The sequence below is a fragment of the Notolepis coatsorum genome (assembly GCF_963971535.1).
Source record: "Notolepis coatsorum genome assembly, chromosome: 1".
In the NCBI taxonomy this organism is placed as follows: domain Eukaryota; kingdom Metazoa; phylum Chordata; class Actinopteri; order Aulopiformes; family Paralepididae; genus Notolepis; species Notolepis coatsorum.
The window spans coordinates 22,539,086-22,566,401 of NC_140165.1; the positions used below are offsets into that span (position 1 = coordinate 22,539,086).

Consider the following 27,316-nt stretch of genomic DNA (forward strand, 5'->3'; position numbering starts at 1 on the left):
CAGAAAAAACAAATGAAAACAGAGCGAGGTGGTTAAAGGAACAGAACGAGTGAGAGAGCAAGGACAGAAACCTCACAGTACCCCCCCCTCCACGGGAGCCACCCGGCGACCAGGCCGACCCGGCTCGTCAGGATGGGCTCGATGGAAGTCGGTGATCAAGCCGGGATCCACGATGAGCTGCCGGGAGACCCAGCTACGCTCCTCAGGGCCGTAACCCTCCCAGTCCACCAGGTATTGGAACCCCCGGCCCCGCCGACGAACGCCCATCAACCGGCGGACCTGCCACTGGGGGTGACCATCCACCAACACGGGAGGCGGCGGATCAGGAGCTGGAGGCATAAGGGGACTTAGGGAGAAGGGCTTAACCCGGGAGACATGGAACACGGGGTGGATGTGCATGGATGCAGGAAGCTTCAGGCGCAGGGCCGCCGGACTGAGTACCTTCAGGACCTCGAAAGGCCCGACGAAACGGGGGTTGAGCTTCTTGGCCGAGGACCGTAGCGGGAGGTCCTTCGCGGAGAGCCACACCCTCTGCCCAGGGCGGTAAGTCGGCGCAGGAACCCGGCGCCGGTCGGCACCATGACAGGCGCGCTCAGATGTCCGGAGCAGCGCGGTCCTGGTGATCTCCCAAACTCGTCGGCAGCGGTCGAGGTGGACCTGCACGGAGGGAACTGCCACTTCCGTCTCCTGTGCGGGGAAAAGAGGGGGCTGGTAGCCCAGGGAGACCTCAAAAGGGGAGAGGCCGGTGGCGGAACTGACCATTGAATTGATGGAGTATTCAACCCAGGGAAGGAAACGGCTCCAGGATGCTGGTCTCTCGGCTGCCACACACCGAAGAGCAGACTCTACGCTCTGGTTCATCCTCTCCGTCTGCCCGTTAGTCTGGGGATGATAACCAGAGGAGAGACTGACCGTTGCCCCCAATCCCTTGCAAAAGGCCCGCCATACCTGGGAGGTGAACTGGGGCCCCCGGTCAGAGACGATGTCCTGGGGAAAGCCATGAAGGCGGAACACGTGGTGCGTCAGGAGGTCCGCCGTCTCGGCCGCCGAGGGAAGCTTGGAGAGGGCCACGAGGTGGACCCCCTTGCTGAATCGATCCACCACGGTCAGAAGGCAGGTGTTCCCCTGGGAGGAGGGCAGACCAGTGACGAAGTCGAGCGCCACATGTGACCACAGACGGCTCGGGATGGGAAGTGGCTGCAAGAGCCCGGAGGGTGCCTGGTGAGAGGCCTTGCTGCGGGCACAGACCGCGCAGGCCAATACGAACTCCTTGACGTCGTTCCGCATGGTGGGCCACCAGAAACGACGAGCCAGGAAGGAGAACGTGCGATGGACGCCAGGGTGGCAGGCGAACCGGCTGGTATGGCCCCACAGCAGTACCTGGGACCGGACAGAGTCGGGGACGAAGAGACGACTCCTAGGGACGTTGCTTGGAGCACGTTGGAAGCGTAGGGCACGCCTCACCACACCCTCGATGCCCAAGGTGATGGCTCCAACCACTCGGGCCTCCGGGAGGATGGGAGAAGGGTCCTCAGAGGGTGGAGCCCCCTTGGAGTGCATCCGGGACAGGGAGTCGGCCTTCGTGTTGCGGGAACCGGGGCGGAAGGTCAGCGAGAAGTCGAACCGGCTGAGGAAACTGGCCCATCTCGCCTGCCGACCGTTGAGGCGCCTGGAAGCGCGGATGAACGTCAGGTTCTTGTGGTCCGTCCAGATGGTAAAAGGCTCCTCGGCACCCTCTAGCCAATGACGCCACTCTTCCAGCGCAGCCACGACCGCCAGCAGCTCCCGATTGCCGGTGTCGTAGTTCCTCTCGGCGGGGAGGAAGCGACGCGAGTAGAAGGCGCAAGGATGCACCTTCTGGTCTGAAAGAGATCGCTGGGATAGGACAGCGCCCAGGCCAGAATCCGAGGCGTCCACCTCCACGATGAACTGTCTCTTGGGGTCAGGGTGGAGCAGGATAGGGGCAGAAGTGAACCTTCTCTTGAGGGAGCGGAACGCAGCGCATGCCGCTGGGGACCAGTCGAACGGCAGAGCGGGGGAGGTTAGCTTGGTAAGTGGCTCCGCCACTTGACTGTAGTTCCGGATGAACCTTCGGTAGAAGTTGGCGAACCCGAGGAAACTCTGTAACTCCTTCCGAGTGGTGGGTTCTGGCCAATCCTCCACAGCCTGGATCTTGCGAGGATCCGCTCGGGTCAAGCCCTTCTCAACGATGAAGCCCAGGTAGTCGACGGAGTTGGAGTGAAAACGGCACTTCTCCGCCTTGACGAAGAGCCGATTGTGGAGGAGGCGCTCCAGCACACGGCGGACATGCAGGATGTGTTCCTCGAGGGTCCTGGAAAAGATGAGAATGTCGTCCAGGTACACCACCACGAACACCTCCAGCATGTCACGAAGGACGTCGTTCATGAGTGCCTGGAATACCGCCGGGGCGTTGGTGAGGCCGAACGGCATTACAAGGTACTCGTAGTGGCCCCTGGGGGTCTTGAAGGCGGTCTTCCATTCATCGCCCTCACGGATACGGACAAGATGGTAGGCACTTCGGAGGTCCAGCTTGGTGAAGAACGAGGCCTGGGTCAGTGGCTCGAAGGTGGAGCTCATGAGAGGTAGGGGGTATTTGTTCTTGATGGTGATCTCGTTGAGCTGACGATAGTCGATGCAGGGTCGCAGGTCCCCATCCTTCTTACCAACAAAGAAGAACCCGGCCGCCACCGGGGAGGAGGAAGGCCAAATGAGTCCTGCTTCCAATGACTCAGAGATGTAGAGATCCATCGCCTTCTTCTCCGGGACAGTCAGACTGTAGAGGCGGCTGCCGGGAAGGGGAGCCCCTTGGCGGAGGTCGATGGCGCAGTCATAGGGGCGGTGAGGTGGAAGGGCCTGAGCCCTGGTCTTACTGAATACCTCCATGAGGTCGTGGTACTCGGGAGGTATGGACGAGGGGTCCGGGGGCAACTCACCAGCGGGCCTCCGGGGCGGGGGACAGGACGCCGCCTGCAGACAGCGGGCGTGACAGGAGGAGCTCCAGCCCCTGATGGTACCGGAGGACCAGGCGATGTGGGGCTCGTGCAGCGCGAGCCAGGGCCTACCCAGGACCACCGGGACAAGGGGGGATTGGGTAATGAGGAACTGGATTCTCTCGACGTGGTTCCCAGCGATGGTCAGCACGACTGGGCCGGTGCGTTGAGAGATGTCGGCCAGGCGGTGTTGGTCCAACGAAAATATCTCCAAGGGCCTCACAAGGTCCTCAAGAGGTATGTTGGCTCGGGTGGCAAACTCGAAGTCGAGGAAATTCTCGTCTGCCCCAGAGTCGATGAGGGCCTCCACCGTGGCACGTTGGTCCCCCCAGGCCAGGGTGACGCTCATCAGATGGTCAGGTGGTGCGCGGCACTGGGAATGGGAAAAACGGCTCACCAGGATCTCCCGGGGTCTCGGTGAGCCTGATCTTTTGGCCGGGTGGGGCAGTCGGCGATACGGTGTCCCGCACCTCCGCAGTAGAGGCAGAGACCGGACCTGAGCCTTGCCTCACGCTCCGCCTGGCTCAGATGAGAGCGTCCCAGCTGCATGGGTTCCTCCTCGCGAACCGAACGGGGAAGCCTGTTACCACCAGTAGTGTTGGGGACGGGGCGTCCAGGAGTCCGGGGTGCTTCAGGAGGTAACAGTCGGGTCCTCTCGCGCCTTCTCTCCAGGAGGCGTCCGTCAATACGGATGACGAGGCTAAACAGATCCTCGAGGGAGTCGGGCAACTCCCGGGTAGCGAGCTGGTCCCGGACTGCGTCACTGAGCCCCCTCAAGAAGGTTAGGCGAAGAGCAGGTTCGTTCCATCCACTCTCCACCGCCGCCAGTCGAAACTCCATGACATAGTCCGTCACCCTGCCGCTCCCCTGTCGGAAGGTCCCCAACCGGGCTCCAGGGTCCAGACCTCGGGCTGGATGGTGGAACACTCTGCGGAGCTCCGCCACGAAGTCTGGATAGGAAAACAAAAAATCTGCTTCCATTGCCCAGGAGGAAGTGACCCACTGGGCAGCATGGCCTGAAAGTAAGTTCGTTATATAAGCCACTTGGGACCCACGAGCAGAAAAACGGCTTGGTTGATGACGGAAAACCAACTCACATTGCATGATGAATGTGGCACACTCCTCGGGATTACCGCCGAACAGCCGTGGGACGGAGAGACGGGGTTCCCGAGATGCGAGATCTGCTGGGGCTGCGGGGAATGCTCCTGAAGGGTGTGAGAGATGAAAGGTATTAACGGTGTCGCCCAGCGAGTGAAGCTGAGCGAGAATGTCGGACTGTTGTCCCGCCATAGCGGCCATTGAACCCTGCATAGGCAGGACCAGATCCCTGAGATTCTGCACCGCAGCCGCAGCCCGCTCTAATTGGAGAATGTGATCCCTGGTCAACTCGACTTGATTTGCAAGTGCGGTTCTGACCCTCTCTGTGTCGGCTGGGGTCGTCATTTTGGTTTGGATCGTAATGTTATGGTTTGACACCGACCCCAAACGCACGACACAAGAGAGTAGGAATTCAGAGTTGCCAAATACAACGGCTTGTTTATTTGAATACTAAATATAAAGAGTACAGGATAGGCAAGTCAACAAGACAGGTACATAGGCCAGGGGGCAAAAGTTCTGCTGCTCTGCAGCTTCTCCCGTGGTGGTAGTTTGGGAATAGCAGATGTTGACGTCAGTACCGCTCTGCAGAATTCTCTCGGCAGAATCTCCGATGTGTTGCGAGACCGAGAGAGGGAGAGAGGGAACGAGTCAACAACAGTGCAGGTTGAACGAGCAGGAGAACAGGGTGAACTAATCTTCGTGTAATTAAACACAGTGAGCACAATTCCAAAACAAATCCCAAGTGAATCTCTTCGTGTAAAACACACAGTGAGCAAAATTCCAAACACAGTCCCAAGTGAATATCTTCGTGTAATATACACACAGTAGTGAAGTCCAAAAACAATCCAAATGTGAAATAATATCTTCGGTGTGAGCAACACACAGAGGGAGATGAAAAGTCCCAAAAATATTATCCCAGAGGGAACAAACCAAAGGGAACGCTGGGTGAGTGACTGTCTGACAAAAGGTGGTAATCTTCAGTGTAATAGTAACACACGAAAAACGGAATAGATCAAGACAGTCAATAAAAACTCACCCAGACGTAATGCGTAATGGTGCTGGAACAACAGCGGAGCGAGCGCGCGCCACGGGAACAGGTGTCCAAGAGGAAGGCTTCTTGGAAAAATCCGGAGATAGCACAGAGAGCAAAAGCAGCAGCAGCAGCCAAACGGAGAATGCAACCAGAGAAAAATCAAGACGATCCAACAAACTTAGAGTGGAGAAACGGGGTATAAATAATAAGGGATTGATTGATTGACAAGCAGTGACAGCTGGGGAATGTGATTGAAAAGCGTGCGGACCTGAGAGAACCAATCAGCGACGTCTCTGATGACGTCACTGGGGAGAAGCGTGTGAATGAGGGAATTGAAGTCATTAACAGAAAAAACAAATGAAAACAGAGCGAGGTGGTTAAAGGAACAGAACGAGTGAGAGAGCAAGGACAGAAACCTCACAATTATTTTGCGACAATGATCGAGTATAGCTATACATTATCCCGCTTATTACATGGCTAACTTACTAACAATATACCTAATTCATTTTACATCGACTCGCAACACTGGTTCTGGCTCCGCTCGTCGCTCCGCCCCCTGTCATCGCCGGCAGCTTCCCCGGCAGCAGAACACCGGCAGTGTAGGCGGTTAGGTGGCCGAGCGGAGATTGCGTTCGTCACCAACCCCGGAGCTGTGAGCTGGATTCGCCTGTTCGAATACAGCTCACAGCTCCGGGGTTGTCACCAGCTTGGCTGGCCGTCTGCACTAATACAATTGGCTGTATTAGAGGGTGGGAGAAGCTGGCGGGGTGGGTCCGGGTCGTTGTAAACAGCGACTCCTACAGTTCGGTCGGGGCGCCTGCTAAGCGCGGATAGGACTTGAGGGGGATAGTGTGGTCCTCCCACACGCTACGCCCTCTCGATGAGAATCCGCGCTGCCAGGTGAAAAGAAGCGGTGATTGGCTGGACGTGTGTCGGAGGAAGCACGTGGTAGCCTCCACTCTCCCAGATGATCTGACTGTGGGGGGTAAGTGCGTAGCGACCAGGAAGGGACTGGGAATTGGCATACGACTAACATTGGGATGGGAGAAAATCGGAGGAAAATGGAGGGGGAAAAAGATAAAAAAAAAAAAAAAAAAAAAAAACACCGGCAGTGTCTAATTGCACTGAAACAGTGTGTGTCAGTGGGCTTGATTGCGAACAGCTGCGCACAGCGGTCATTATTGTCCCACAGCGGTCATTATTGTCTGATAAATGACCTCTGACGCGCGCTATTGACCAATCACAAGCAAGCATTTCGGCGAATGTGAAAACACCATGTAATAAAATTTGATAATGCTTTTGAATCTTAGTCAAACTTCTTCATATTTGTAGGTACATTGAGTACATTGCTAGCTAGCTAAGAATTGAATATAAGCAAGTTTGATAGCTGTTAGCTTAAAAGTAAGAAAATGTCATGACCATCACGGTCATTACCGCCACACAATGAAGTGTGGTGGTAATGACAACATGTGGTGGTAATGACAAAGATATCTGTTTATAGCTTTTTTTTTGGATAACATTACTTGTATGTATATGTATATGTAAATATATGTTGTGTCTCATTTATAACTGATATTTATTGTTATTTATTTATTTATTGGTTTTTGTATTTGTTTATGCTAGTGTCTTCACCATGGCACCTAAATCAACAGGCCAAAGGTCAAAATCATACAGAGACAGACTTAAAGATGATCCAGAACAATATCAAAGATACTTTCAAAAAGAAAAAGAGTGGTATAAAAAGAGAAAAGAGACGGGTAAGCTGCAATGCATATCTCAGCTGCCCAAATGCACACAAAGATATAAAAGGCATCAATGGTGAATCAATCAAAGAAACAAAAGAACAAACGATAAGCAAATATGAAATATGGATGACTACCTAACAGTGAATAGGCCACCAGTGTCACCAACACAACAGCCTGAGCAACACAATGCTGTCCCTGTCCCTATTGCCAGATGTGAAAGTCCCAATCAGCCTACACCACAAGAAACCCCACAACAAAGAGGACAAGAAAAGGTGAACAGAAACAGAAGTAAAGTCTACAGAGATCTGTGTGAAGCCAACCTGATGTTGGAGAGAGCAAAACGAAATATGGAGAAATATAAAAAACGATATGAAAGACTGTCAAATAAGCTCAAACCACAAGAATCGCCACGATCAAAATCAAAACAACAAATGAAGTCAAAGAAATGTGATCTCAGGAAGACACTATATTGTTCCACAATACTCTAGTGTCAGAGCTGCGAGACACCAACACTAAAGAGAAGCAAGTAATTTCAAAGATTCTAAGGGGGGGGATTCTGAAAAAGTACAAGTTGGTGTATCTGGCTCAAAAGGAACTTGGATTCTCTGCAAAGATGATGCGGAAATACAGAAGAGGAACTGGACTTCAGAAGAAACATGCAAATGCATTGCCTCTCTCTACCAGGACAAAAGTCAAAGAGTTTCTGGAACGTGATGATAACTCACGGGCAACAACAGGGAAGAGAGACACATTGACGCAGAAGAAAGTGAAAATGCAAAAGCGCTTTCTGAATGAAACGTACAGTCTTTGGCGGAAATTCAAGAATGAACATCCACAGCTCAAGATTTCCTATAGTAAGTTATGGAAAACCTGCCCATTTTGGATAGTGAGGCCAACCGTCCGTGATAGGGACACATGCTTGTGTAAAACACATGCAAACACTCAACTGATGGCTGACAAACTGCTCCATCACAAAGTGCTAAAGACTAGCAACATTAAGGGCTAGATCCACAAAGAATGGATTGCACAGTGCTAGTTGCACCCTACTTACAATTCATTATAAATAGAAAATGGGGGACCTGGTGTAAACAAGACGAAAGTCTTTCTCTGGTCTGCATCCCCTTAACAATTGTGTGTATTGAGCCTTACGTATTGTACCCATTCTGCAATCTGTTAATAACATTTTCAATCAGTTAAGACTGAGGAGATGGTGTTTGACCCCAGAGGTGTTGGGGACCACAGGCCTGTGGTCATCCACACAGAGTCCATCTCGCCGGTCTCTTCATATAAATATCTTGTGATTTTTGTCGATAACACACTAACCTGGAACACTGTGTAGCAGACTACAACAACGACTGCACTTTCTACATCGCCTTAGAGTTCATGGTGTAGATAAAAAAAATGTGTTACTTTTCTACCAATCTGTATTAGAGAGTCTCATCAGATACGGTATTACAGCTTGGTTTGGTAACCTGTCTGTACAATTAAAGTCCAAACTGGTCCGTCTGATGCAGACTGCATGGAAGATCATAGGGGTGAAAGGTCACCCATCCCTGCAGTCTATTTTTTAACAGGCTACTCTAAGGCAAGCCAATAGAATAGTCTCGGACCCCTCCCATGTCTTACATGCCGAGTATGAGCTACTGCCCTATGGGAGAAGGTTTAGAGTTCCACGCTCTAGACTAAATAGGTTTAAAAACTCCTTTATTCCCATCTCAGTGAAACTTTTAAATAATGCCAGATAAAGGGCAACTATCGAATAACTGATATTTGGTCGTTATATTATCGATATTCGATAACCGATATTTGGGTTTTTTGGGTATACTATTATATTATACTAGTATATTTGTGTATACTATTCTAATGTGGTGTTGCCAGACATCCTGCTGTGCAGGTACTTTACTAGACATGTTGTGTAGGCTATTATTGTTAGGCCGATTTATTGTGTTCTTATTTTGTTATATAGGATGGCCTAAAGATGTGTTTCCTGTTTATGTTCATTAAGATGCATTAAGTTATGTATTTGTCAACTTGTCAATGCAATTAAACTTTCAAATTTAGTTCTGCCTTCTTGTCTATTCTCAGTCCTTGCCCCACAATGTTGGAATGAACTACCCACCCCAGTTAGGACAGCCGAAACCCATCCAATATTATGATTCCTGACAAAATGACTATAAAGCTTAATTGATCATTTAAGGTTTTATGCAATTTTATTTTTGATAAATAGATTTTCCCAAAAGTGCCCAAAATCAAATAAACGCCCATATATAGTGACTTAATTTAGATACAAAAGTTTCAAATGACTCTACCGTTAAAAGACTCAAATGAACACACTCACCTATTATTACAAAAATAAGTAGGGCATTCAAGGCAAGCGATGTTACAAAACCTGAATGGTTTAGGAAAGATCTCCAGCTCTCCTGAGCTTCTTTCGTCTCATTGGCAGGTACTGTCAAGTTCTTTTTGGCAGTCAACTGACAAACTGTAAAGAAAAGTGAAAAACGAAATGCCATACTATTCATATGGTCGGTAATATGAATGAAATAGGATGTCAGGTTTACTGTAGGTTATATAGCATATTATGAGATTGTGTCTTTGCAGCAAGCATGTTCTATGTGATTAAATCAAAACCCACTAAAATAAACAAGGCTTCAAAATGTGATCTTACCAGAAAAGTCTCTAAATGATCCAGTCGCGTTCTGCTTCTGAGCACCACAGTAGTACATCCCACAATCCTCTTTATTGAAATTTTTTATAACTAACCTATTGCCCAATTGTACCAAATATTTTCTACTAAATTTGTCAGGGTCGTACTCGTTATATAAGGCGTGAGTGGTCGTTTTAAGGAATGTGCGTAAAATAAACACTCAAACTCCACGAAGCTCCATAAACCAGTAGATAATATTGTTGTCCAGCTTCATGATACTGTGTTTCTGATGTGACAGCCACGCTGACAAGCTTCATGATACTGTGTTTCTGATGTGACAGCCACGCTGACAAGCTTCATGATACTGTGTTTCTGATGTGACAGCCACCCTGACGAGCTTCATGATACTGTGTTTCTGATGTGACAGCCACGCTGACAAGCGGCCTGCACTCGGAACTGTCAAGTGTCTTAAAAGTATGTTTTACTTCATCAAAGCACCTGTTTGACACAACTTACTAAAGAAGGATATGCACTTGGATGAGGAATACTGTGTGCTAATGAAAATACATTAACCCTTTCACTACCACACTACATAAGGTTAACCTTTCACTACCACCACAAAGGGTTAACCTTCTGCAGTGTGGTTGTGAACGGGTTTTCCCTTTGCCGTGTGGTAGTGAAAGGGTTAAATTAACAGACAGATGGTTTCAGTGGAATTGCGTTGCTGGGGAACAGCTTGGACTACAGTTGATTTCCTGTTGCAGAGTGTTTGTTAACAACTGACAGGAAGTAAAATGTACTGTAGTCTATTTAGAATGTTTACGCTGTCGAGTTGAAACTTGACCACAAACCTCTGACAGTGAGGTACAGCTGATGGTGAACTCCGACCACTGGTATGAAGCAGTCATACATCCCGGTGTCCGAGACGCGGACATTTCTCAGTTTGATGGAGAAGTTGCCCTTCCCGTATTCTTCTGGAAAATGGCTCGTCCTGTCCCTGAACTGCGGGTGCTGATCGGACAAGTCGGGTTTTGCGCTCAAGACGTCGTAGACATTCCGGTCGTCATTGGTCCGCCAGAAGACCGTGACGTCCCCCAGGGGATTACCGTCGTCACTGCTGGAGCAGGGCAAGATGACGTCCTGCCCCGTGAAGCCTGTGACTTTCTTTTGTGAAGAAACTACAAGATACAAACACACAACACAATACATAATTGTATACAACATTGCATAAAATATACATAGGACACAGATGACAGGGGGAGTTACCTTGAGAGAAACATGTAACCCTGACCCAGTGGCGGACTGGGACACAAATTCAGCCCGGGACATTCAGACGCACCAGCCCACACACCGGCCCACACACCGGCCCACGCACCGGCCCCGAAACCGGCCCACACAACGGCCGTTATGAAACACTTGTCCAGTATTAAACAACCCAAGGCTGTGGCTAAGGAGTCAACATCAGGGAGACCAAATCTACACCCCGCCCCTAGATGTGCACTCGTGCACAGTGCACACACACACACACATACATATACCGTTACTTTGGCTTTTTACTTTTTAGTAACATCTTAGTGCCTCATTAGCCTAGGGATTAAGGATACATGAAGTATTAACTACACCATAATAATATTGAGGTTTTGATCCATAGAAAGGTCTGTGCTACACAATTTCAGTTAGATTGGATTTATTGTCCTTTAATTTGGCACTCATGACATTAGTTGCTTGCCGTTTAATCAACATCGAAAGACCCCCCACTTCCTCCCAGAGTGTCTCTCTCTCTCTCTCTCTCTCTCTCTCTCTCTCTCTCTCTCTCTCTCTCTCTCTCTCTCTCTCTCTCTCTCTCTCTCTCTCTCTCTCTCTCTCTCTCTCTCTCGTGACTCAGTATTAGCAGAGTTGATAGGAAAAGGGAAGTTTTGTCTGGGCTCTGCTGAGAAGTCATGGGTCAAATAGAAGGTGTGGGGGTGACTAGAGAAGATGGGGAAGTTGGTGAGTGGTGACTACTCCCATTTTCAGAATTTGAGGGTTCATTGGAATCTGATTATTCAGAATTCAATGAGGCAGAGAATGCTCTGATTCAGACTGACATCACATCTATATTCTGTATGCTGTTCCAACACTTTGTTGAGGCTTTATTGAATAAAATGTTTGAATACAATGTTTTTATCGCTGCACCATTTCATCCAATAGAGAAAAACATGTTATCTTCACTAGAATTGAAAATAAAGTTGAAATCTGTGCTAGTAGTGATGGACCCAGTAGTGGGGGCAGTAAGGAAGAAGATACAAATATACTAGGGATGTTCGATATTGGCTTTTTTACCGATATCCGATATAGTCCAACACTTAAATTTCCGATACCGATATCAACCGATACCAATATATGCAGGGTTTCCCCCCCAAAAAACGAATAATTTCAGGTAATTAACATTACATATCTCTTGTTGTGGAATTAACACAACATTATGCATACTTTTGACAATAAATAAAATCAGAATTTGTTCTTACTTGCTTGCCTGGGTAAATAAAGGTTAAATAAATATAAAAAATTTAAATATTTAATTTTTCTTTTTTTGAAAACAGATACCGATAATTTCCGATATCACATTTTAATGCCAATATCGGTAGGCCGATAATATCGGACATCACTAAAATATACACATTATAATACACAATTTGAAAAGTAATGTCATGATCTAGGTGTCTTTTATAAACGTTTTCATTCTACTGGATTAAGCTCAACTTCATCATGGCTGCTTGCCATCTCTCTCTCTCTCTCTCTCTCTCTCTCTCTCTCTCTCTCTCTCTCTCTCTCTGCATTCACACTCACACACGCTACTGGTGGTCATGAGCAGCATCAGCAAACACAGCTGCCCTGTGGCAGACTGACGGAATCATGTCTGCTATTCAGCGCCAACCACCATCAACAACCTCACCATCAACAACCTTCATAAATACATTCAACATTAATGGAATAGGCTAACTACCAACTTAGCTGTAGCAGTTAGCTGTTATATGCAATCACATTTGTTTAACTACGGGGTAGTAGTTGACCGAGTTGTTAGCTTAAGCTAGTTAGCTGTGGTTATTTACAAACATGTAGATGAGACTAATCATATCGAGAACATGGCTAACAGTTGGGAATTCTAAGGTACATCTTATTTAAGCATGTAAAATGGCAACTAATCAATTCAATCAATTAGATTACCAATATTATATCAACATGAAAATTTGGAAGGGAAATAATAGTATTTTATTTTAGTATTTACTATTATAATATTAGTAGCCGATTAATTTGCAGCCCGTCCTAGGTTCTGATTGGCTCTCTAGGTTAGCACTTTAGCTTCTGATGCTGTGGTGGGCACTAGTCCTAACATTGCTAACTAAACTTTTAGTCAGAGAAAAAACTTCACGAGTCACGACTATTTATGTCCACGTGCTGTAAGGAATCAGGAATACGGAAAGCACATTGTCTTGTAATAGAATGACTGAAATCACTGCAAGAGCTAGTATAGGCTAGCTAGCCCTCATGAACCGGCAGACACCAACAGTAGAATATGCACTAGGCTACTGCACGCACCTGTCATGTTACTGTTGGTTCCTTCCACTTGAACTTCATCATTATTAGCAGCAGCAGCTACTCTAACGAGAGCCCTTCCTCTACTAAACATGTCTGTAATTTTAGAACATTGTTCTGCGTCTTTTACTAGCAATTTTTGTTTTTTTATTCTAGCTTTTTCAGCTCCACTTTTTTTTTTTTTTTTTTTCATTTCTGCGCTTCTAGGCCTACTCGCGGTTGGGAGGAAACGTGAATCTCATTCACTGATGTCTCATGTCTCATTCAAGACAAAAACAAAAGCATGTCTTTCACTTAACACCAAGAAAACAGTGTCTATGATGTTCACAAAGTCACCAGTAGAGGTCACTCACTCTAATGTGTTTCTGGGAGAGGCGGAGCTGGACATTGTACATTAATTCGGGAGCATGTCTATGTTCCCCGGGTCCTATGTTCCCCGGGTCCTATGTTCCCCGGGTTCTATGTTCCCCGCTTTGATTGATTGAAATTTTTAGACCACCAGCCCCGATTCCAAACTCTAACCGTAACCAGTTCGAAAGAGGGCCTAAGCTTAACCAGTTCGAAACAAGGCGGACATTCATAATTAATAAAATAATAAAAATTAATAAAAATGTCAATCTATTAATCAATCAAGCGGGGAACATAGGACCCGGGGAACATAGGACCCGGGGAACATAAGGATGATCCCATTAATTCAAGTATCTTGGGGTCACATTGGACTCTACATTGACCTTCAAAAAGTCATGTGAAGAAAGTGACAAACAGTCAAGTTTAACATCGAAAACTTCAGGCAGATCAGGCCCTGCCTGCCAGTTAATGCTGCAAGGATGTTTCTGCATTCAATGATTTTATCACACATCGAGTACTGTTTTATCAACTGGTCTCTTTCATATGTCACTACTCTTACACCAATAGAATTACTCTACAAAAAAGCCATAAAAGTATTTGATAGGAAACCAATTTCATTTCATCACTGTAATGTTTTAGAAAAACATAACATGCAACAAGGTTCTGCATGGACTTGCCCCTCCCCCATTGAATGAGTTCATCCAACAGAAAGCAGACACTGGCATTACCACCAGGGCCATCAGTAGAGGGGACTGTAAGGTGCCTTTTCTGTATACTACCTTTGCAAAAACTGTGTTCTCTGTTAAAGGTGGTAACTACTGGAATAGCCTACCAGTTGTGATTAGAGAGTGCCCTACATACTCCATGTTCAAGACCCATCTTAAACTGCATCTTAAGGCAAACCAGAACTGTGATCATTTTTAATCTGATTTAGTTTATGCAACTTGTTTATTGTTTTATTGCCGGCCCACACAATGGCCCACATACTGGCCCACACACCGGCCCACACACCGGCCCACATACTGGCCCACACACCGGCCCACACACTGGCCCACATTAGTGGCCCACACACCGACTCACACACTGGCCCACACACCGGCCCACACACTGGCCCACATACTGGCCCACACACCGGCCCACATACTGGCCCACACACTGGCCCACACACTGGCCCACATTAGTGGCCCACACACCGACTCACACACCGGCCCACACACTGGCCCACATTAGTGGCCCACACACTGGCCCACATACTGGCCCACACACCGGCCCACACACCGGCCCACATACTGGCCCACACACTGGCCCACACACTGGCCCACACACTGGCCCACATTAGTGGCCCACACACCGACTCACACACCGGCCCACACACTGGCCCACATTAGTGGCCCACACACTGGCCCACACACCGGCCCACATTAGTGGCCCACACACTGGCCCCCCAAAAAAATAAAAATAAAAATAAAAAATTATATATATATATATTTTTTTTTGGACCAGCCCACTTTGGTTCCGGCCCATCGGGATTCATCCCGAACGTCCCGATGGCCAGTCCGCCACTGCCCTGACCGCGTCTCGAGAGCAAAAAGACACATCATTTCCTAAAGCGAATTAGGAGGAAACTCTAAATCTGAAAAATTATACATCAGTACGATCGATTCACCTGTAGGCCAAGCTGTGAGCCATTTCATATACTGCATTTCCTCTGGTCAGACCTAAGAGAATGATCTTATTTATGGCCTATATGACCTGTCTATCCCTTTCTGCTCGCTTTTCTTACATACTCATATTGAGAAACAGGGATTGGGTGGGAAATTGACACCAGGTAAGGTTGAATCCAGAATCTTCACTATTAATAATAATACACTTTATTTATATAGCACCTTTCATACAGAAACTGCAGCTCAAAGTGCTTCAAAACAGAAAAAAGACAGGCATAAATTGAGAACATAAAGTGCAGACATAAAATCACAGTTTTTCCACATTAGGATCTAACATCCCAACAGGCCACCTTGTTTATAGGTAGATTCAGTTTTAAATAGACAATAATAAAAATAGTAAGATAAAATTAACAGAGTAAAATAGTGCAATAGTGCAGTGCAATAAAATAGTAGAATAGAATAGACATAAAATGAGCATATAAAGTGCAGACACATATATATATATATATATATTTTTTTACAGTGCAATAAAATAGTTCTGGATTACTGTTCAAAGTTGTCTTTACCTTCTCTGTTTGGTATCCAGAGTTTAAAATGTGACAGTCTTCCCTCCTGTTTGATACCCACTTTGACCCTTCGAACCTCCCACTGAGGGCAAACCTCCCCCTCAGGGCACAGTTCCCTCTCTCAGGGTGCAGTTCTAGGCCTGGGTCCAACACAGTTTTAAAGCCAGTGACAGTCTTTCTTGTTTGATACCCACACAGTTTAATACCTGGCAGTTTTGAACCTATAATAAAAAGTTATAGACAGAGTAAAATAATACAGTGCAATAAAATAGTAGAATAGAATAATAGATAGTACAATTATGCAACAGTGCAGTCAGTGAAATAAAATAGAATTGAGTAAAATAGTGCTACAGTACAATCAACAGCGGAGTGTATTAGAAGGCTATGGTGAAGAGGTACGTTTTTAGCTTTAAAATATATATATATATATATATATATATATATATATATATATATATATATATATATATATATTATTAAAGGGGAACTATCTTATAAATGGCCTTTTTCAGTGTTTAGCATTGTTTCCTAGCTATGTGGACTTATATTAATATGATCTATGTCTCTAATTATCATATTGGCGCATTCTTCCAATTCTCCTCTCACAATATTCACCCTCACTGAACTGAGTCATCTGAAAATGTGATGATTTGTGATGTCAGAAAGACACCGCTGCATGATAATGTTCAGGCGAGTCAGTAACTTACCATTGTGGTTGGAGCCCAGCCTCAAAACGGCTTAGGATCTTGAGGTAGAAAAATGCTGTTTTTGAGGACTTGATTAGAAATACAAAACAATGAATTAAAAAAAAAAAAAAATTACAGAGGTGTTCCATGAACTCACAGGAATTGTGTAAAAGTGCCCAAATAGTGAAAGAAATAGTAAAATAGTTCCCCTTTAAGAGATCTAGCTAGCTTCCCTAATATTAATAATAATAAATCAAATTTCTATAGCGCCTTCCAGGAAACCCAGACCCCCCGCATTTCACTGTATGCTTGTGTGCCGTGACAAATAAAAACTCTTGACTTGACTTGAAGGTCGCTTTACAATCAAGAGGGCTAGGGAAAAGGGGCAATAGGGGAAAAGGGAAAAAAGGGGAGGATGAGAATAGGTAAGGGATAATGAACCTAATCTAAACTACCTAACGGGGGAAATCCTTGGTGAACGGTGTGTTTTGAGAGCAGTTTTGAAAGTGTCCAGGGTTGGGGCGTTGCGGATTTCAGGGGGGAGAGAGTTCCAGAGGGTAGGGGACGCCACGCTGAAGGGTCTGTCACCGAAAGTCTGCAACCTGGTGCGAGGGTTGGATAAGAGACCCAGATCGGAGGATAGTAGGTTCCGGGATGGAGTGTGCTGGAGGAGATCAGACAGGTATCAGGGGCGAGGGCATGGAGGGACTTGTAGGTACCTAATGTCCATAGGTAGTGTGTTCCATAACTTTGGTGCATAGCTTTGCAAAGGCTGCATCCCCGATTCTCCTTAGACTGTGGCTTGGAACCTTCAATAGACCAGTAGTAGATGATCGCAATGTTCTAGAAGGCACATAGTTGACTAGAGAATTTGCTATGTAGCTTGGTCCTGTTCCATTTAGTGCTTTGTATATAAGGAGGAGGACCTTGAAATCGATTCTAAATGTTACCGGAAGCCAGTGTAGGTTAGCTAATACTGGACTGATGTGGTCTCTCCTCTTGGTTCTATTTAGTAGCCTAGCTATTCTAAAATTATGTTTGGCTGATAGAAAGGGACGACCTCCTTCTCTACATGTCCAACCCGGCTGCCTCTCTCCCTATAGTTCTCAATATACTGCACAAGTTTAGGTCTTACTCTGGCTATAAGTTGAACCTCCACAAAAGTGAACTTCTTCCAATCAACACTTCAGCCAAAAATATACCCCAGACTTTTTCCCCCTTTAAGTATGCAAAAGATGGATTTAGATATCTAGGGGTTTGTATCACCAATTCAATCCAAACAATGTTTTCTAAAAACTTCTCACCTCTCCTTGAAAAGTGCAAACTTGACATTAACAGATGGGCGGGTCTTCCACTGTCACTGGTGGGCAGAGTTAATTTAGTTAAAATGGTAGTGCTACCAACGTTTTTATATATTTTCACCCATATCCCAGTCCTCAGTGTCTGGGTGAATTTATGAATCCAACCACCTCTGCGTCTGGTAGAAGAAATACAATAATAAATCACAAGATTGTCATCGTCTATCAGGCCTTTCTGGATTATAAGATTGCTTACCTGTGTCAGTCAAGAACAGCAACACAAAAACCCAATGGAAACTGTGGAGCAAGCAAAGAAAAACATGGGTAAACCATCAACAACTCACAGGGAACTGTTGCGTCACAAGGCATGTGCGCTCATGTTTGCAACATGCATTCCTTCACAAATGACACTAAACTGCTGTTTGCATTTTTGACCTCGAGGACTGACCGTGCCTGAGGTGCCGCTGTAAATTATATCAACTTGCATACCTGAAATACTCAATTGTTGACTAAATTCACAAGGCAGTGCAGTACTATTGGAAGACCTCTAGTCTAGGGCCTATGCCTAGATATAAAGGAGAATGATTTGTGCAATAACTACTGTAGCAGTCATACTTTATGACAGTAGACTGTGTGGCCCCATCAGTGTCTACATTGATAGGCCCCATCAATGGTCCACACGTAACACGTGGAATCTATTACAATGTGACCTAGAACTAAGCACTTGTTTCTTTTGGAAGTTTTATATTTTTAATCAATAATCGTCCACCATCAACATGTAGTTGTTTCTGCTAATTGCTCTTGCTTATGAACTGTATTCATATTTCTGACTTATGTATTGATGATTGATCCATAGTTTTAAATTGGCTGTGTGTGTCCCGTTACATGTAATGCATTGTACACTACACTCTGCGCCAATGAAAAGGGTCTTGCTCAATGACTCCAGAGTTTAAATAACAATTGTAATTGGTAATTGGTGTAGTAAGTCCCAGGCGTTAGAAAAAACTGGGCTGCATTCCAATACTCTCAGCTTGGCACTGACTGCAGAGCACAGCTGTATCTTGTCATGTGAGACAACAATGCGAGGCTGGGAACGGCAGACAAGCAAGAGTAGCTTATTTACAGGCCTTACTAATGGATATTTGCAGGTTGATAATGCTGCTTAAGTTGAAGTTTTCTTCAACTTACATTAGACAGCCACATAGGCATAGCTTTAGGGGGGTTGCAGGGGGCAGGTTCCCCTAAATATTTAGGAGAGGTAAATGTATCACCCTCACAAACATAATAGCTAATATGAAAGACAACCCCCTCCCCAAAGAAGTAAAACAAAATGGATACAACTAAACCTACGCAATTCGAAACTGGCCCCTGTAAATGTCCTAACCCAACCCCCTCCAATGTACAGTAAATTACCACGTATGGTTTCATCAATATTCCAATGTACAGTTTTGCTTGTACAGTTGTACAGTGCCCCCCCCCCCTCCAATGTAGTTTCTACGTCAAATGTATAGTACTCTTTTTGTATCACAAATAGTACTGTATTTGCAAATCTGGTATGTCATAATAAATGTATAGATGTAACAGTACTGTCTATCTGTATGTCGTGTGTCATATATGTTATGATGAATTGAAAATGGGGGACCTTGATGTAAACAAGACGAAAGTCTTTCTCTGGTCTGCATCCCCTTAACAATTGTGTGTATTGAGGAATTGAGCTGTACTGTACTGTACCCATTCTGCAATCTGTTAATACAATTGTCAATCAATCAATCAAGGCTAAATATAACGTGTGCTTTATGGAGGTTTAGGATATTCCACACCTGGAGGGGATACAATGAAAACTCGTCAAATGGAAATAAAAGCTAGTTAACGTTATAGCTAAACCAAGCTCGGCACTCACACAATCTCACAAAAGCCTACGTGGTCAAATCAGCCGCTCTTGTTTTTCGAGTGCGCGATTAGTTCCAGGTTTAAGGTAATGCATTAAAACAAGCCTGGGACGCTGTTGTAATGAACCGACGTGACTTTTGTCACAGTCTCACAAGTAGATCTTACAGAAATACTTAATATGACATTGAATGCGCATCGAGTCAATAGGACGTTTAGTCTAATCAATAGGACGTTTCGTATGTGCAGTATTATTGAACATCGAATCAATAGGACGCGCAGTCATGGAAAGTCATGGAAAAAATAGTATACGAACAGATCGAAAAGTACCTCGCGGAAAAAAATCTAATCTACGAATTCCAATCTGGCTTCAGAACATCCCACTCCACTGACACATGCCTTCTCTACTTGAACGACCACATCAAACAAGAGGTGGACGCGGGCAAATACTGCGGCATGGTCATGCTGGACCTACAAAAGGCCTTCGACACTGTCAATCACACCATTCTGATTGACAAGCTAAAAGCAATTGGTTTTGATAGTTTATCAGTGAGCTGGATACAATCCTACCTGGAGGGGAGGGAACAGATGGTGGAAGTAAACGGTACCCTATCCCCCCCCCTCACAGTGAGCTGTGGTGTTCCACAAGGAAGCATACTAGGACCGCTACTATTCCTAATTTATGCAAATGACATGTCGTCAGCTTGTGACTGCAACTTGTTCCTGTTTGCGGACGACTCAGCCCTGCTGGTCTCTGACAAGAACAAGTTACAGGTTGAAAAAGCCCTCAGCTCGGAACTAGGCAAAATCTGCATATGGCTCGCCAACAACAAACTATCATTACACATGGGCAAAACAGAGTCCATTCTCTTCGGTTCAAATAACAAACTCAGCAAGACCGACGGCTTCTCGGTTACAGTGGGTGACAATATTATCACAAGGAAAGATGAAATTACCTACCTGGGTTCCATCCTAGAGGCTAATCTTTCCTGTGACAAAATGGCATCCAATGTAATAAAAAAAGTCAACCAACGAACGCGATTCTTGTACCGGATCTCCTCTCTGGTAAACAAGAATACCCTGAAGACTCTAGCAGGAGCACTCATTCAAGGGTACTACGACTATGCTTGCACCTCATGGTACCAAAGCACCTCAAAGGCACTAAAAAACAAATTACAAACATCTCAAAACAAGCTAGTCAGACTACTACTTGACCTGACTCCTAGAACCCACCTCACCCCTGCCCACTTTGACAACCTAGGATGGCTTAGAGTAGACGACAGAGTACAGCAACTTGCAATGGGCCTGGTCTACAAGATACACTACGCGACCAAGGTACCCATGTACATGTCAAAATACTTCCCAAAGGTCAGTGAATACCACGATCACAACACCAGAGGGAGCTCCACAAATCATGTAAAACCCAGATTCGGCTCAAACAAGGGACTAAACACGTTTCGCAATTATGCCACATCAATGTGGAACGCCCTGCCTAAAGCTGTAAAGGAATGTGAATCACTACCCACCTTCAAAAACACTCTCAAAAAACACCTACGTGAGACTGCAATTCGAAACTGGCCCCTACAAATGTCCTAACCTAGTTGTACAGTAAATGACCAAGTAAGGCTTTGTCAATATTCCAATGTACAGTGTAAAATGTGTGTGTGTCCCATACCCAACCCCCCCCCCCCCCCTCCCCACCTCCAATGTACAGCCCTCACCCAACCCACCCAACCCCACCCCACCAACCTCCTCCAATGTACAGTTTCTACGCCAAATGTATATACACTCCTTTTCTGGACACTTTTGTATCACAAACAGTACTGTATTTGCAAATCTGATATGTCATAAATGTATAGATGTAGCAGTACTGTCTATCTGTATGTCATGTATGTCATATATGTTATGATGAATTGAAAATGGGGGACCCTGATGTAAACAAGACGAAAGTCTTTCTCTGGTCTGCATCCCCTTAACAATTGTATTGAGATGTACTGTACTGTACCCATTCTGCAATCTGTTAATAAACTTTTCAATCAATCAATCAATCAATCAGTATATTCGACCACTAAACTAAAGCTACAGACAATTCCACAGAGGAACACTTCCGGTGAGGATTTCAAAGTAAAGGATGGCATGTGGTTCATTTCTATTATTTCATAAGTAGTTTATTACACTGCCATGTTTGTACTTAATACTTCTCAAGACTACTTGCACAAATAATATTAACTACTTTTACTGTGTACTTTGAGTAATTTGAGTTTCAAAGTCCTTTTTATAGAACAATGAGTATTTTCGACTAACTTTGATATGGGATAAAAAAAGATTTTCCCATAAGCACTTTATGAAACTGCCATGGTTGTACTTAGTACCTCTTAGACTACTTGTACAAATTATATGAAATATTTTTACTGTGTACTTTTTGAGTAATTTGAGTTTCAAAGTCCTCAGAATCAGCATTTTTGACTAACTTTGATGTGGGATAAAAAAAGATTTTCCCATAAGCACTTTATGAAACTGCCATGGTTGTACTTAGTACCTCTTAGACTACTTGTACAAATTATATGAAATATTTTTACTGTGTACTTTTTGAGTAATTTGAGTTTCAAAGTCCTCAGAATCAGCATTTTTGACTAACTTTGATGTGGGATAAAAAAAGATTTTCCCATAAGCACTTTATGAAACTGCCATGGTTGTACTTAGTACCTCTTAGACTACTTGTACAAATTATATGAAATATTTTTACTGTGTACTTTTTGAGTAATTTCAGTTTTAAAGTCCTCAGAATCAGCATTTTCGACTAACTTTGATGTGGGATAAAAAAAGATTTTCCCATAAGCACTTTATGAAACTGCCATGGTTGTACTTAGTACCTCTTAGACTACTTGTACAAATTATATGAAATATTTTTACTGTGTACTTTTTGAGTAATTTGAGTTTCAAAGTCCCCAGAATCAGCATTTTCGACTAACTTTGATGTGGGATAAAAAAAGATTTTCCCATAAGCACTTTATGAAACTGCCATGGTTGTACTTAGTACCTCTTAGACTACTTGTACAAATTATATGAAATATTTTTACTGTGTACTTTTTGAGTAATTTGAGTTTCAAAGTCCCCAGAATCAGCATTTACGACTAACTTTGATGTGGGATAAAAAAAGATTTTCCCATAAGCACTTTATGAAACTGCCATGGTTGTACTTAGTACCTATTAGACTACTTGTACAAATTATATGAAATATTTTTACTGTGTACTTTTTGAGTAATTTGAGTTTCAAAGTCCTCAGAATCAGCATTTTCGACTAACTTTGATGTGGGATAAAAAAAGATTTTCCCATAAGCACTTTATGAAACTGCCATGGTTGTACTTAGTACCTCTTAGACTACTTGTACAAATTATATGAAATATTTTTACTGTGTACTTTTTGAGTAATTTGAGTTTCAAAGTCCCCAGAATCAGCATTTTCGACTAACTTTGATGTGGGATAAAAAAAGATTTTCCCATAAGCACTTTATGAAACTGCCATGGTTGTACTTAGTACCTATTAGACTACTTGTACAAATTATATGAAATATTTTTACTGTGTACTTTTTGAGTAATTTGAGTTTCAAAGTCCTCAGAATCAGCATTTTCGACTAACTTTGATGTGGGATAAAAAAAGATTTTCCCATAAGCACTTTATGAAACTGCCATGGTTGTACTTAGTACCTCTTAGACTACTTGTACAAATTATATGAAATATTTTTACTGTGTACTTTTTGAGTAATTTCAGTTTTAAAGTCCTCAGAATCAGCATTTTCGACTAACTTTGATGTGGGATAAAAAAAGATTTTCCCATAAGCACTTTATGAAACTGCCATGGTTGTACTTAGTACCTCTTAGACTACTTGTACAAATTATATGAAATATTTTTACTGTGTACTTTTTGAGTAATTTGAGTTTCAAAGTCCCCAGAATCAGCATTTTCGACTAACTTTGATGTGGGATAAAAAAAGATTTTCCCATAAGCACTTTATGAAACTGCCATGGTTGTACTTAGTACCTCTTAGACTACTTGTACAAATTATATGAAATATTTTTACTGTGTACTTTTTGAGTAATTTGAGTTTCAAAGTCCTCAGAATCAGCATTTTCGACTAACTTTGATGTGGGATAAAAAAAGATTTTCCCATAAGCACTTTATGAAACTGCCATGGTTGTACTTAGTACCTCTTAGACTACTTGTACAAATTATATGAAATATTTTTACTGTGTACTTTTTGAGTAATTTGAGTTTCAAAGTCCCCAGAATCAGCATTTTCGACTAACTTTGATGTGGGATAAAAAAAGATTTTCCCATAAGCACTTTATGAAACTGCCATGGTTGTACTTAGTACCTCTTAGACTACTTGTACAAATTATATGAAATATTTTTACTGTGTACTTTTTGAGTAATTTGAGTTTCAAAGTCCTCAGAATCAGCATTTTCGACTAACTTTGATGTGGGATAAAAAAAGATTTTCCCATAAGCACTTTATGAAACTGCCATGGTTGTACTTAGTACCTCTTAGACTAATTGTACAAATTATATGAAATATTTTCACTGTGTACTTTTTGAGTAATTTGAGTTTCAAAGTCCCCAGAATCAGCATTTTCGACTAACTTTGATGTGGGATAAAAAAAGATTTTCCCATAAGCACTTTATGAAACTGCCATGGTTGTACTTAGTACCTCTTAGACTACTTGTACAAATTATATGAAATATTTTTACTGTGTACTTTTTGAGTAATTTGAGTTTCAAAGTCCTCAGAATCAGCATTTTCGACTAACTTTGATGTGGGATAAAAAAAGATTTTCCCATAAGCACTTTATGAAACTGCCATGGTTGTACTTAGTACCTCTTAGACTACTTGTACAAATTATATGAAATATTTTTACTGTGTACTTTTTGAGTAATTTGAGTTTCAAAGTCCCCAGAATCAGCATTTTCGACTAACTTTGATGTGGGATAAAAAAAGATTTTCCCATAAGCACTTTATGAAACTGCCATGGTTGTACTTAGTACCTCTTAGACTACTTGTACAAATTATATGAAATATTTTTACTGTGTACTTTTTGAGTAATTTGAGTTTCAAAGTCCCCAGAATCAGCATTTACGACTAACTTTGATGTGGGATAAAAAAAGATTTTCCCATAAGCACTTTATGAAACTGCCATGGTTGTACTTAGTACCTCTTAGACTACTTGTACAAATTATATGAAATATTTTTACTGTGTACTTTTTGAGTAATTTGAGTTTCAAAGTCCTCAGAATCAGCATTTTCGACTAACTTTGATGTGGGATAAAAAAAGATTTTCCCATAAGCACTTTATGAAACTGCCATGGTTGTACTTAGTACCTCTTAGACTACTTGTACAAATTATATGAAATATTTTTACTGTGTACTTTTTGAGTAATTTGAGTTTCAAAGTCCCCAGAATCAGCATTTTCGACTAACTTTGATGTGGGATAAAAAAAGATTTTCCCATAAGCACTTTATGAAACTGCCATGGTTGTACTTAGTACCTCTTAGACTACTTGTACAAATTATATGAAATATTTTTACTGTGTACTTTTTGAGTAATTTCAGTTTTAAAGTCCTCAGAATCAGCATTTTCGACTAACTTTGATGTGGGATAAAAAAAGATTTTCCCATAAGCACTTTATGAAACTGCCATGGTTGTACTTAGTACCTCTTAGACTACTTGTACAAATTATATGAAATATTTTTACTGTGTACTTTTTGAGTAATTTGAGTTTCAAAGTCCCCAGAATCAGCATTTTCGACTAACTTTGATGTGGGATAAAAAAATATTTTCCCATAAGCACTTTATGAAACTGCCATGGTTGTACTTAGTACCTCTTAGACTACTTGTACAAATTATATGAAATATTTTTACTGTGTACTTTTTGAGTAATTTGAGTTTCAAAGTCCCCAGAATCAGCATTTTCGACTAACTTTGATGCGGGATAAAAAAAGATTTTCCCATAAGCACTTTATGAAACTGCCATGGTTGTACTTAGTACCTCTTAGACTAATTGTACAAATTATATGAAATATTTTTACTGTGTACTTTTTGAGTAATTTGAGTTTCAAAGTCCCCAGAATCAGCATTTTCGACTAACTTTGATGTGGGATAAAAAAAGATTTTCCCATAAGCACTTTATGAAACTGCCATGGTTGTACTTAGTACCTCTTAGACTACTTGTACAAATTATATGAAATATTTTTACTGTGTACTTTTTGAGTAATTTGAGTTTCAAAGTCCTCAGAATCAGCATTTTCGACTAACTTTGATGTGGGATAAAAACAATTCTTCCCATAAGCAGTTTATGAAACTGCCATGGTTGTACTTAGTACCTCTTAGACTACTTGTACAAATTATATGAAATATTTTTACTGTGTACTTTTTGAGTAATTTCAGTTTCAAAGTCCTCAGAATCAGCATTTTCGACTAACTTTGATGTTGGATAAAAAGAAAATTTCCCATAAGCAGTTTATGAAACTGCCATGGTTGTACTTAGTACTTGGGTTTAGATTTTTCCTTTTTCCTTTTAATTAACATTTCTATTTCGAGGTCGATTCCATGCCGTATGAGTAAAATTTTAACATTTGGTTATTACTCTGGTCTCTGGATATAAAATTAACAGACAAAACAGAGGCACTGGCTATTGGGGGGAACATTTCTCAACAGGCCATATCCCTCTTCCCTTTTAAATGGCCAAGTACTGGTATTAAATATTTAGGCATACCATAACACCCACATTTGACCAATTTGTATAAAGCCAAGTACACGAGGCTTATCAATAAGATCAGAGAGGACGTGGATAGATGGACTGTTCTGCCTCTTTCCTTTCTGCCTCTTTACTCTTTCACAGTAAAAATATTTCATATAATTTGTACAAGTAGTCTAAGAGGTACTAAGTACAACCATGGCAGTTTCATAAAGTGCTTATGGGAAAATCTTTTTTTATCCCACATCAAAGTTAGTCGAAAATGCTGATTCTGAGGACTTTAAAACTGAAATTACTCAAAAAGTACACAGTAAAAATATTTCATATAATTTGTACAAGTAGTCTAAGAGGTACTAAGTACAACCATGGCAGTTTCATAAAGTGCTTATGGGAAAATCTTTTTTTATCCAACATCAAAGTTAGTCGAAAATGCTGATTCTGAGGACTTTAAAACTGAAATTACTCAAAAAGTACACAGTAAAAATATTTCATATAATTTGTACAAGTAGTCTAAGAGGTACTAAGTACAACCATGGCAGTTTCATAAAGTGCTTATGGGAAAATCTTTTTTTATCCCACATCAAAGTTAGTCGAAAATGCTGATTCTGAGGACTTTAAAACTGAAATTACTCAAAAAGTACACAGTAAAAATATTTCATATAATTTGTACAAGTAGTCTAAGAGGTACTAAGTACAACCATGGCAGTTTCATAAAGTGCTTATGGGAAAATCTTTTTTTATCCCACATCAAAGTTAGTCGAAAATGCTGATTCTGAGGACTTTAAAACTGAAATTACTCAAAAAGTACACAGTAAAAATATTTCATATAATTTGTACAAGTAGTCTAAGAGGTACTAAGTACAACCATGGCAGTTTCATAAAGTGCTTATGGGAAAATCTTTTTTTATCCCACATCAAAGTTAGTCGAAAATGCTGATTCTGGGGACTTTGAAACTCAAATTACTCAAAAAGTACACAGTAAAAATATTTCATATAATTTGTA

General features: G+C 42.8%; 1 protein-coding gene across 1 annotated transcript in view; it reads right to left on the bottom strand.

Moving 5' to 3' along the window:
* Positions 1 to 322: 322 nt before the first annotated feature.
* LOC311226395 (CD276 antigen homolog) overlaps positions 323 to 27,316 on the bottom strand; it is a gene marked incomplete at its 3' end in the record, with an annotated part of 32,316 nt that continues 5,322 nt past the window's right edge. The window contains exons 2-5 of the mRNA XM_084311825.1: positions 17,929 to 17,969; positions 10,386 to 10,712; positions 4,132 to 4,216; positions 323 to 329 (exon numbers count right to left, since the gene is read on the bottom strand). Of these exons, the coding sequence (XP_084167951.1) occupies positions 323 to 329; positions 4,132 to 4,216; positions 10,386 to 10,712; positions 17,929 to 17,969 (460 nt within the window). The remainder of the gene's footprint in view (positions 330 to 4,131; positions 4,217 to 10,385; positions 10,713 to 17,928; positions 17,970 to 27,316) is intronic.